Raw genomic sequence first — 12,920 nt, forward strand, 5'->3', positions numbered from 1 at the left:
AAAGGTTCCTGCCCTCGAAGGGTAGCTAAAGAAGCGTGCCGTACCGCACCGTGCTGATCCAGGCCGCTCAATGGAAAAGCGCCAAAGAACAGGGCTGACCCGGGTCGACCCGGGCTGGCACGATAGTGGAAAAGCGCCATTACAGGGCCGGGAAGACAGGCTCATCCTCTTCCTTCCTCTTCCCCCTCCTCCCCCCACTCCCTTCCTCCCCCCCACCTCAGGAAACAACAGCTGGTTTATACATACATACATACATACATACATACATACATACATACATACATACATACATACATACATACATACATACAATGGTTCTCTCTCATTCACTCTCCACTTCATTGGTTCATCTATTCAAAGTTTCATTCTTTTTTATAACATTTGTTCTTTTTTGTTTGTTTTATATATATTTTATACAAATCTATATAACCCAAATTTAGAAATCTTATTTACATGAAGAAAAGACAGTTTTAAAAGCGGCTATTGCCCCCAACTCACCCCCCCCCCCAACCACCCACCACCCCACTCCCCCACACCACCCATGTCATGGAAGAAACAGAAGACATTTTCACACATAATTCAAATTCTTTTTGTTGTTGTTGTGTTTGTTTGTTTTTGTTTTGTGAATGCTCTAAAGCTCGTCCCCTCTTGACGTAAGTACAAATGGCATTCAGCGAAAAAAACAACCAACAACATTGTGTCTCTCTGCGTCACAAGCAGAATTATGAGAAAAAAAACAAAAAACTCACCATGATTACAATGTAATAAAACACCATGTCACATATCACACGGCCTTGGTATGGGAAACCCCTCCACGCAGGAAACCAAACAAACAGAGGAAAGCAGAACACAGGCGTCCCCGAAGGAGAGAAGACCTGGCCATTTTAATGTCGCCCCCTAGTGGTCGTCCTAGGAGGACGCACAGAGCGGTGGTCCAGCGTCCACAGGGGAGGGGGAGGGGGAGAGGGAGTGTGTGTGTGTGTGTGTGTGTATGTGTCTCCCCCTGGTGGTGTGTGTGTGGGGCCAGCAGGGTCACAGGGTGTCGTCCACAGCGCAGCCTGCCCCCGCCGTGCGGCGGAACTCCTGCAGGTTGGAGACGCCATGGAAGTGGACGAACGCCCCAGCAACCACCAGGATGTGGAACAGCTGATGAGAATGGAACTGAAGAGAGAGAGAGGGGGGGGGGGGGGGGGGGGAGAGAGAGGGAGGGAGAGAGAGAGAGGTTAGAGATCCTGCTGGTGTGTGTGTGTGTGTGTGTGTGTGTGTCTGTCTGTGCTGGTGTGTGTGTGTGTGTGTGTGTGTGTGTGTGTCTGTCTGTGCTGGAGTGTGTGTGTGTGTGTGTGTGTGTGTGTGTGTGTGTGTGGAGTCAGTGAAGGCATCAGTCTGGGAGCAGCATTCCGAGGAGAAGATTCCGCAATGAGCGTGACTCCCATCATTCCCTGAACAGGGATTGGACAGCGGGGCAGGTCTGTTACACCGCCACCCCCACACCGCCGTGGTCACCAGTGGAGGCCGGCGGAGGTAGAAATCGGAGAACGGGCTGATTGTAATGACAGTCCATCATTCCCCATTCCGTCCGTTACACAACGAGCCTGTCCTCCGATTTCTACCCCCGCCAGCCTCCCGGCAGGCCAGGCCAAGCCATGGAGGAGTGAGTCTAGACCAAACAGTCGTACTGTCATGCTCCACCGGCCTGTGTGTGTGTGTGTGTGGGGGGGGGGGGGGTCGGGCTGCGGGGAGGAGGCCCCAGCAGAGGTCACTCTGCTGGGCTACCGTGCCAGGCGACTCCCAGGCCTCTCCTAGGCCCAGCTGGATGGTAATGGAGGGGAAACTGCATGTCTGGGTCACAATCTGGGCCAGCTAGGCTAGGTTGTGTGTGTGTGTGGGTGTGTGTGTGTGACAGAGAGAGCAGTTCCCTGGGGTACAGGATATGACCTCATCACTGAACTCAACCTCCTCCCTTCAAAACAGTTTATCATCAGCCATCTGTGTGTGTGTGTGTGTGTGTGTATGTGTATGTGTTTGTCCACCTGTTTCAATATATATGTGTGTGTGTGTGTGTGTGTGTGTGTGCACGTGTGTACGTGTGTGTGTACGCCTGTTTCAATGCGTGTGTGTGTGTACGCATGTTTCAATGCGTGTGGGTGTATGTGTGTGTGTGTATGCCTGTTTCAATGCGTGTGTGTGTACGCCTGTTTCAATGCGTGTGTGTGTGTGTACGCCTGTTTCAATGCGTGTGTGTACGCCTGTTTCAATGCGTGTGTGTGTGGACGCCTGTTTCAGAGAGAGAGTGTGTGTGTGTGTGTGTGTGTGCGTGCGTGCGGCGTCCTCCTTGCGTACCCAGATGTCACACTTCCCAGGGAAGAACCTCTCAGGGATGCGTGCTGCGTAGAGGCAGGCCCCCGTGATGTACAGGGTGGCCATGAGGAACAGCCAGCCCATCTGGCCCATGGTGGTGGCCCGCAGGAAGCCCTCCGTGATCACAAAGTGGAGGGTGGGCACCACGCCGCTCAGACCCAGGCCCACAAACACCCCTGTGGAGAGAGAGAGAGAGGGGGGGGGTTAGATACTGTATATATACTGTATATACACACACACACATCTGGGTTTCCGTTAACCGGTAATTACCGGTCTTTGTCCGCTAAAATCTGTTGAAGTCCGACATATTTAAACCTCTTCGGTCATAATGTCCGGTGAAAATAATTCCCTTTAAGCACAATTTGAATACAATTTGCTCAAATTAATTTGTCACATATTCTGATTCCTTCTACATTAAAAAAGACGAATATATAGGCTATATTTTTTCTTTTATTATTAATGTGTAGACTAGCCTACGCGATGAACAAACAGCGGCAGGGTTGCCAGGTGGGATTGACAATTTACAGCCTAACTAGTCCGCTAAATAACCGCTAAACCCAGTAGCCCATTCGGCGGTAAGCCGCCCCATCTGGCAACCCTGTCTCTCAACGGCACGAGTAGTTGTGAGCAGGGCTGGACTGGGACAAAAATTAGGCCCTGGCATTTTTGGCCCAGACAGGCCCACCCCAATCGGTCGGACCACACCCACCAGCACAAAAATACTTGCCTTATATACTCGTCTTATATACTGTGCTGTACAGTCATATGACAAACTGTAGTATTCCCCCAAACCACTACAAAGACGACTACATACAGTAAGCAATGGTACCAGTGCAAGTAGACCAGTGTACTCAGTGATCAGATTCCAGAGCGAATTAACGAACGCAGCCTTGTTGTTCTAGATTTTTTTTCTCCATTATCAACCTATCATGCGCTTTAGAGTAAAACAAAGCACGCAACTGTCGCGTCTATCTTTCCATGGCAACTCTACATTGTGATTTACAAGGGATATTAACTAATATTAAGTAATATTATTACTTGGTTACATTTTGCAATTGATCCGCGGTACACATGCGTGCCGAACCGTGGGGGGCGATCCGTTACACCCCTACACAGCTACCTATATTTTCCTTACCGGGTCAACGGTTACAGGCTGACTCTGCCCCGCTTCTTCTGTATCCTCTCTATCCTCTGTATCTGTACCCTGCTCCCGCTCCTCCCTGCCAGCCTCCTCTTCAACCTGTTGCTGCTGTGGTAAACTTGAGGGTGCAGCAAACATGTCCCTAATGTTTACACATTTGGCAGCATCTGCCTCGAGTTTCTTCTTGTTTTTCTCCCTAAGTTTTTCCCAGCCTCCCTTCCGTTTTAGTGTGCTTTTGCGCTCCATCTCTCTCAGTATCTATCTAGTAACTATCCAGGCTAACTAAATTTATTTTGCCGGCCGGCTCGGCCCAAAACTACCGCGAAACTGAGACGGAGGTCTGGTGCTGCGTGCGTGACCCCTGACCCCCCCCCCCCCTTCTCTCTGTTGATTGGGCCAGCCCAGTGTCTGTATAGAAAATGTACCAATGGGCCGCTGTCCCTGATTTATGGACCGTTCAATGGTAGCTTTCGATTTATGGGCCGTTCGATGGTAGCTTTTGGCCGGGCCGGGTCGGCTCGGCCCAAAACTACCGCGGCCCACCGGGCAAATGCCCGGTATGCCAGATGGCCAGTCCAGCCCTGGTTAAAAGCATATCTTCTCGGGGTGTCAGCGCGGTGGTTCAGGGCTCAAAATTACCGTATACCGATGGTGAAGTTAGCAAAGGAGTATTGTGATTGTACCATCTTCATAGCCAGTGTTATTCACGGGCAAAGACGGTGCCCTTTGCGGGTTAATAACTGTGATTTACCGTGGGTTAGGATAACAATTCAAACGTGTCCGGATAGGGGAGAGGACAGGGAATCCAAAACCATTTGAATGGTGTCGATACTACACTCCTATCACGGTCGACACAGCGCGGAGCGAATTCCCTGGTAGAACTATTCTCTCCCCCCGCTGTCAACGGGAGTTTAAACCAGCAGGCGCGGTGCTGCTTAGAGCAGCGGGTGAACTCCCGGTTCATTGAGTTTACGGTTAAAAGCATAACTTCTCGGGGTGTCAGCGCGGTGGTTAAGGGCTCAAAATGACCGTATACCGATGGTGAAGTTAGCAACGGAGTATTGTGTTTGTACCACCTTCATAGCCGGTGTTATTCACGGGCAAAGACGGTGCATAATAGCGATTTTTGTGTTATGCTTGTTGTAAATAAAAGTTCTATGATGCATTGAAATTAGGGATGCACCGAAATGAAAATTCTTGGCCGAGGCCGAAGCCGAATTTAAGGAAACACTTGGCCGAATACCGAATGTGTATCGGCAGTTTTTCATTTTATCATTGCATAAACTAAATACATTTTGCTTTTTATTCATGCTTCTCAAAGAAAGAAATTGAGATTGAAAAAAAAAAACTTTTATTGAACATTCCAGCAGACATCAGTCTATACCAACAAAGCACAATAAATAAAATAAATCAGTCAAATTAAATGTTTTTGTTTTCCCTGAATAGCTGCTGAAAGAAAGTCTTTCATCAATGTAGGCCGAAGCTTTATTCATGACTTGTGTTAACAAGAATGATGTGCCATGATAATATTATTACAAAATACTTTGGAAGATTGCAAGTTAACTAATTAGGTGAACTCTCTTTAAAGAGATGCTACAGGATTTTGATAATTCTGTATGTTGTGGCTTAAGTATTGATGTCCGTATGGTTCAATGACATAGTGTTACGGCTGGGCCTTCACACACCCTCCCCCGCCCCCACAGCTCGAGCACAGCGTGCTCTCCGCCGCAGCTGAGGCTTGTCCCCGCTAATTAGATCTTCAGACAAACCTGCACACCTGTCTCCACTCCCAATCAACCCTCTGTCTCCACTCCCAATCAACCCTCTGTCTACATCTACCCTGGACTTCCCTTCACTCATCGTCAGTTCTTCCCTAAGAATGACCTGGCAAGTATCATCAAAACACGCCCACTATTCGGTGGTAAACATTCAGTGTTTTCACACATTCGGCCGAATACCGAATGTGCTTTATTTTGCGATATTCGGCCGAATACATTCGGTGGCCGAATGTTCGGTGCATCCCTAATTGAAATGACATTAAACTAAGATAATACGATGGTCAGCATAATTTTTCTAATCTTTATTAATAAGCTATTACAGAAACTGTAGTGACATTTTCCAAGAGCGAATGTGGTATTTAAAGATGGCGGTTAGCAAAGAAATCTATGAACATGGGATGACAATTTCCATTGACCAATCAACGGTGTGCAGCGTCACACGTCACACGCAGCCTGGCAAAAAGGTTCCGGGTCTCAAAAAGGTTCCTGCCCTCGAAGGGTAGCTAAAGAAGCGTGCCGTACCGCGCCGTGCTGATCCAGGCCGCTCAATGGAAAACCGCCAAAGAACAGGGCTGACCCGGGTCGACCCGGGCTGGCACGATAGTGGAAAAGCGCCATTAGATTAGGTTGACAATACCACACTACATTTGAGTTTAGGGATATCAATGTTACATATTTGTGTATGTTTTATCTTTATGTATTAAATGTTATAATTGTTCCACATTTGAGACCTGTCTTCCCCCCACTCAGTTATTCAGTCGGTGTCCATCATTTTAGTTCAATTTAGTCTATCTATAGTGTTAGAGTTTAATTTGTGCCACTAAATTGAAATAGTCCACGGGTGTGTATCCCCCCGATACATCCTCCTCATTCTCATACTCCCGAGTCCGAGAAAGTATGATTTGACAGGCAGCTAGACTTAATGCCTTCCCAATCAGCGAGGCGTGGTTATAGAAATTACGTTGTTTTATTGATAAAAAGGGTAAAACTGGAAAGAGAATATAGAAAACTTACATTACTGTCGTGAAACTATTTAACACACTTCAGTTAACGTAATGTGGAGTCCGTTCATTGATCGATCGATGCAGTCCGTTCAAATAGCCATCAAAAGCTAAACTAGGCATACTTAAAATTACCAATTACATCCTCAAATCCCATTAATGCAATTGAAATAAACATCTTAGCCTACAGTCGTAATTCAAAGTAGCAAAGGTGACTAGGCCCAGTGTGGCGCGCGTGCAGCCCTGGACAGTAGCGCATGCGAATCATGAAAGCCTATATTATTATATAGTTTGCATCTAATCGTATCGGATGAAAAATAGACATTAAATGGCATATATAGGCTACACAACAGCTAATCACTGCGACAAACACCTATATTATATTTGAATATGATGACCGGAATTTCTCCCGTTTGTCCGACACATTGAAATCTTTCCGGACACTTTGACCGGCACCAATTTTTTCTAACGGAAACCCTGACACACATATATACAGTATATCTCAAAAGTGAGTACACCCTTTAGATTTTTGCAAATATTCTGTTATATCCTTTCAGGGGATAACATTATCCTACTGAAACTTTGATATAACTTAAAGTAGTCAGTGTGCTGCTTGAATAACACTATAGATTTATTGTCCTTTGAAAATGACTCAGTACACAGCTGTTAATGTCTAAACAGCTGGCAACAAAAGTGAGTACACCCCATAGTGAACATGTCCTAATTGTGCCCAATGATGTTGTTTTCCCGCCCTGGTGTCATGTGACTCGTTAGTGTTACAAGGATTCAGGTGTAAATGATAAGCAGGGCTGTTAAATTTGGTGTTTTGGGCACAATTCTCTCTGAATGCTGGACAACATGGCACCTCATGGCAAGGAACTCTCTGAGCGGCTGAAAAAAAGGATTATTGCGCTTCACAAAGATGGCCTTGGCTATAAGAAGATTGCCAACACCCTGAAAATGAGTTGCAGCACAGTGGCTAAGATCATACAGCGGTTTTCCAGGACAGGTTCCACTCGGAACAGGCCTCGCCAGGGTCGACCAAAGAAGTTGAGTCCACGTGCTCAGCGTCATATCCAGAGGTTGGTTTCCAAAAATAGACGTGGGAGTGCTTCCAGCATTGCTGCAGAGGTTGCAGAAGTGGGATGTCAGCCTGTCAGTGCCCAGACCATACGCCGCACACTGCATCAAATCGGTTTGTATGGCCGTCGCCCCAGACAGAAGCCTCTTCTGAAACCGATGCATAAGAAAGCCCGCAAACAGTTTGCTGAAGACAATGAATCCAAGAACATGAGTTACTGGAACCATGTCCTGTGGTCTGATGAGACCAAAATCAACCTGTTTGGGTCAGATGGTGTCCGGCGTGTGTGGCGGCACCCTGGTGAGGAGTACCAAGACAAATGTGTTTTGCCTACAGTCAAGCATGGTGGTGGCAGCATCATGGTCTGGGGCTGCATGAGTGCTGCCGGCACTGGGGAGCTGCATTTCATTGAGGGACACATGAATTCCAATATATACTGTGACATCCTGCAGCAGAGCATGATCCCCTCTCTTCGGAAACTGGGCCGTTTTTTAGGGCAGTTTTCCAACATGATAATGACCCTAAACACACCTCCAAGATGACAACGGCCTTGCTGAAGAAGCTGAAGGTTAAGGTGATGGACTGGCCAAGTATGTCTCCAGACCTAAACCCAATTGAGCACATGTGGGGCATCCTCAAGAGGAAGGTGGAGGAGTGCAAGGTGTCCAACATCCGTGGGCTCCGTGATGTCGTCATGGAGGAGTGGAAGAAGATTCCAGAAGCAACCTGTGCAGCTCTGGTGAATTCCATGCCCAGGAGGGTTAAAGCAGTGCTCGATAACAATGGTGGTCACACAAAATATTGACACTTTGGGCACAATTTAGACATGTTCACTATGGGGTGTACTCACTTTTGTTGCCAGCTGTTTAGACATTAACAGCTGTGTCCCATAGTGTCCCAACTGATTTCGACATGGAGGGCAGTAGAGAAACTGAGTGGTTGCCCCTTTGCATGGAATCCTTGCTCTCCATTGTTTAATAATGCCAGACTGCTGATTGGTGGCCATCCTATTCAGTTCTCTCGATGGAAAGAGAAAGGTGTCCAAACACTGGGAGACATCTACGGAAATTAGGGTTTACTTACTTTTCAAGAGCTATGCATAAGATTTGGTTTGCCATGTTCTTCTTTTTTCTTTTATTTACAATTGAGAGCTGCTCTGAAAGCCAGTGGAGTCTCTCTGCAAACTCCTCTCACACCACATCCATTGCACAAAGTCCTTTACAGCACTGATGGCTCTAGTGGCCTGGTTTCTAATCTCTATCGTTTTATTTCTAAACACGCTTACACACCCCTGGCTTTGAATACTATATGGAGGGCCGACATCCCAGAACTAGATTCAGCCTTTGATTGGGATAAGGTCTGGTCCAACATACTGTTAGCATCTAGAAATCCTGACCACCAGCAAATTCATTACAACTTACATACATAGAGTTTACCTGACACCCAAGAAACTTTTCTTGATGAAAATTAACACGCATCCTACTTGCACCTTGTGCGCTAACAAGGCCTACGGCACCTACATGCACATGGTCTGGGAGTGTCCTCCAGTGGCTAGTTTCTGGGAGATGGTGGCCTCTAACCTCTCTGAGCTATTTGAGACTAATGTGCCTTACTCCCCCATTGCACTTATCTTAAACAATCTATCCAATGTGGGCCTACCTCTGATCAAGAAGCGAGGCTTACTAGCCGGAATTACAGCAGCTAAAAAGTTAATTGCCACACATTGGAAGCCTCCCCATACACTTTCTCGGAGAGTCTGGGTCCTAACTTACCTAGACATAGTCTACTTAGAGCTATCAACAGCCCGGATGCACGGGGCAAAACAGCCAATACTGGAGATGTGGAACTCAATTTCGTTGAACCTCAAAAGCTTAGTATAACCACTTGATGTAGCGAATAGCCTGGATCCCGGGTGGGGGGTGGGAGGTCGTCATTTTAATTTTGTTGTGGTTTATTTTTGGTTCTTGTTTTATTTTACTGTGCCGTGTTGTATGTGTCGTTATTGTTTATAATGTACCTGTCTTGTTGTCGAGTTGTTTAAAAATAAAAAAAGTTGATCACAAAAACAAACAAACTGCTGTGTACTGAGTAATTTTCAATGGACAATAAATCTATACTGTTATTCAAGCAGCACACTGCAGTGTTTCCTCTATATGCATTTATTGGTGGCGGGCCGCCACGAATGAATTTCCTCCGCCACAAATTGATTCAGTCCACAAACAAAAACAAAAAATAAAAAAAATAAAAACACCTCTGAACATTTTTGCTGATTAAAATATATCTGATCCTAGATCAGCGCTATAATGGATGTTGACTATAAGTGCACCTAAATCCACGCCCATCTCTCTCTAACCGCTGATCCAAAATCAGATGAATGACATTAAACATTCAGTTGACGACGTGACACAAGGGCTACTCCTGATTGGTCTAAATGTGAACCGGCATGAGAACCGTGCAGACTCAACCATCCCTGCTGAAAAACTGTCGCAAATTGAAGAACTCGCGCAAGTTGGAAACACTGGGAAACTTTCGCCAAGTTGGACATACTTTTCCTGTTGTGTTTGAGACGGAGCCAAGAGTGCTCGTTTGGAAGGACATTGGATCCGTGAGTAACGTAAACCTTCAGAGCTGATGGATGGAAACCGCCCGCCGTAGGGGTGTAAATCACCAGCTTCATCACGATACGATATTATATCGATTTGTTTGTATGACGATACAATGTTTGACGATATCACAATGTCAGTCACGATACGATTTCCATTCGATTCGATTCAAGATCGATATGACGATATGATCGATATGACGCGATATCATGTTGTGTGCGTGTGTGTGTCTGTTTGTGTGTATAAGTTGTATCCCCTCCCCGACCCTACCATGCCCCCCCAAAAAACACACGTTAGCTGCTTTAGCTTAACTTCTGTGAGCATGCAGTGTTGTGAATATGTGTGTCTGTGCGGCTAGTTGGCCTGTAGCAGCCCAGTGGATGTGGAGGTAGATGTGTGTCCCTGTGGTGGGCTGTGAGGAACACACGGTGCTTGTTGTTTGTTTTATTCGCAAAGTTATTGTAGCTAACGTTAGCTAAACTAGCTAGGCAGGCTAGCGCAACGTGGGTTTGGAAGGACAGCTCAGAGCAGAGAGGAGAGGAGAGGTGGGGTTTGGGAGTCCGCGTTTGACTGGCTGACAGCGTCAGTAACATGTGGGCTGCGTTCGTCAACTCGCTCTGAGAGCGCCGGAGCGCAACACTGGGTTCAACGTCAAGTCATTTGATTGGACAAGAGGCGTTCCGCGAGTGCTGATCAGATTTCCAGAGCGTGTTTGACGAACGCAGCCAGCGTCAGTCAACATGTTGAGTTTTCCCAACCGAGCAGAGAGTGTAAACGTCTGCTAGTCGCGCGCTGCACGGAAATGGTGACAGTCACGCAGAATGTGCCATTTCAAAATAAAGGTGTATCTTTAAGGATGACGATATAGATCGATGTTTTTACATTGCGTCGATGTAATCAGATCGTTAGTCAATGAATCGATGCATCGATGTATCGTTACACCCCTAGAAACCGGTATCACATGTTTATATTCTGTATATATATATATATTTTTTGCCATCCTACCTCTAGTTTTGGTTGAAATTAGGTCGTTGTTTTGAGCGCGCGTGCGCGTTTCATGCGCGTGCACGCGATAAAAAAAAACGCGCGCGCGGATAGGGCTCTCCGCCACAAATGTAAAAATTCCTGGAGGAAACACTGCACTGACTACTTTAAGTTATATCAAAGTTTCATTAAGATAGTGTTATCCCCTGAAAGGATATGACAGAATATTAGCAAAAATCTAAAGGGTGTACTCACTTTTGAGATATACTGTATATACACATATACACCACAGCAGCTATATATACACAGATACCACGCCACTCAGACCCAGGCCCACAAACAGCCCTGCAGGGAGGGGAGGTTAGATACTGTGTGTATATGTGTGTGTGCGCACACACACGCGCACACACACACACAGACACACACACGCGCGTAAAGCATAACCTCCAAGTGAGTGAGAGAGAGAGATGGTTAGATAGAAAGAGATAGAGAGAGAGATAGAAAGATAAAGTGTGAGAGAGATAGATAGATCTCTCCCACCCCCCTCAACCCCCCCGACACACACACACCTGCGCGGACCCCGCGGTACTGCGGCGTGGCGAAGAACTCGCACTGCGAGACGGTGATGGCCGACACACCCAGCACGCAGATGACCACCAGGTAGATGAGGCGGGGCTGGGGGGAGCAGTAGAAGCTGTAGTACAGCCATGGCACGAAGGACCCCATGATCAGGAACGCTATGCCTGAGTAGTCCAGTCTGGAGGGGTGGGGGGGAGTGAGGGAGGGAGGGGGGGAGGGAGGTAGTTGAGGTTAGATTGTGATTGTGTAGATGTGTGTTTGTGTGTGTGTGTGTGTCCTTTGTGTGTGTGTGTGTGTGTGTGTGTGTGTGTGTGTGTGTGTGAACTGATTGCACTAATAGTGTTTGTCCTTAATGCACTTTGGATTTATGTGGACATAAATAAAGCATTTCATATGTGTGTGTGTGTGTGTGTCCTGTGTGTCTTACTTGGAGAAGACTCGTGAGACGCCCTCGGAGTGGCAGTAGACGGTGTGGAACAGCCAGGAGAAGGACAGGCACAAGATGGCGCCCAGGAAGAACATGCCGATGACGATCTTCTCCTGGAACGGCGCCACGAACGCCATGTTGGGCCTGAACATGTACATCAGGCCCAGGAACAGGAACACCACAGCAGCTGGGGAAAGCGGGAACAAGTCGGCAACCAATCAAAATGGGCGAAAGTGTAAAAGTACAGAACATTCCACCAGCTGCTGTCACGTGTGGAATACAAGCTTATTTAGATGTAACCTGTCCAGTTGCAGTGGTGCAGGAGGCCAGTAGAGGGCAGCACAGACCTGTCCCCCCTCAGCATCAGACAGTCCTGACCTGACCCCCCCCCCCCCCCCCAATTCACGTCACCGTGACTCATGGACGCAATGATCCTTCCTCCCTCCCTCCCCCCCTCAGTCCCTGCCTGCCAGCCAGCACTGTGCCCTCCAACCTCTGTGTGTGTGTGTGCGTGCGTGTGTGCATGCGGGCGTGTCAGTGTGTGGTTGGTTGGGTCTGCTTTCGTATTAAGGCATAATTTCTGCATGTGTGAACAGCAGGCCTCGCGCGTGTGTGTGCGTGTGCGTGTGTGTGTGCGTGTGCGTGCGTGTGTGTGTGTGTGTGTGTGGCTTGTTAGACTGACCCCTCCCCCCCTCCCTCCAGCGTGTCCCTGATGTCAGGATGCAACTAGGCCTGTAACAATTAAACATTTTGCTGCACAATTAATTGTCTCAGAAATAATTGCCATTAACAATAGAATTGTCACTGAACCCCAAATTGCTCCCAACGAGCGGGCCGGCGCCTTGCATGGTAGCTTGGCCGCCATTGGTGTGTGAATGTGTGTCTGAATGGGTGAATGAGAGGCCGTCGTAAAGCGCTTTGGAATAAGGCTCAATGAGAGTCTGTCCATTTACCCTTTAATTGTTTCC

General features: G+C 47.4%; 1 protein-coding gene across 1 annotated transcript in view; it reads right to left on the minus strand.

Moving 5' to 3' along the window:
• Positions 1-564: 564 nt before the first annotated feature.
• adipor2 (adiponectin receptor 2) overlaps positions 565-12,920 on the minus strand; it is a 28,519-nt gene continuing 16,163 nt past the window's right edge. Inside the window, exons 4-7 of the mRNA XM_080537568.1 lie at positions 11,953-12,139; positions 11,516-11,703; positions 2,341-2,534; positions 565-1,161 (exon numbers count right to left, since the gene is read on the minus strand). Coding sequence (XP_080393694.1) covers positions 1,033-1,161; positions 2,341-2,534; positions 11,516-11,703; positions 11,953-12,139 — 698 coding nt within the window. The 3' untranslated portion in view covers positions 565-1,032. The remainder of the gene's footprint in view (positions 1,162-2,340; positions 2,535-11,515; positions 11,704-11,952; positions 12,140-12,920) is intronic.

This window comes from Nansenia antarctica (genome assembly GCF_963989245.1).
Source record: "Nansenia antarctica genome assembly, chromosome: 8".
NCBI lineage: Eukaryota > Metazoa > Chordata > Actinopteri > Argentiniformes > Microstomatidae > Nansenia > Nansenia antarctica.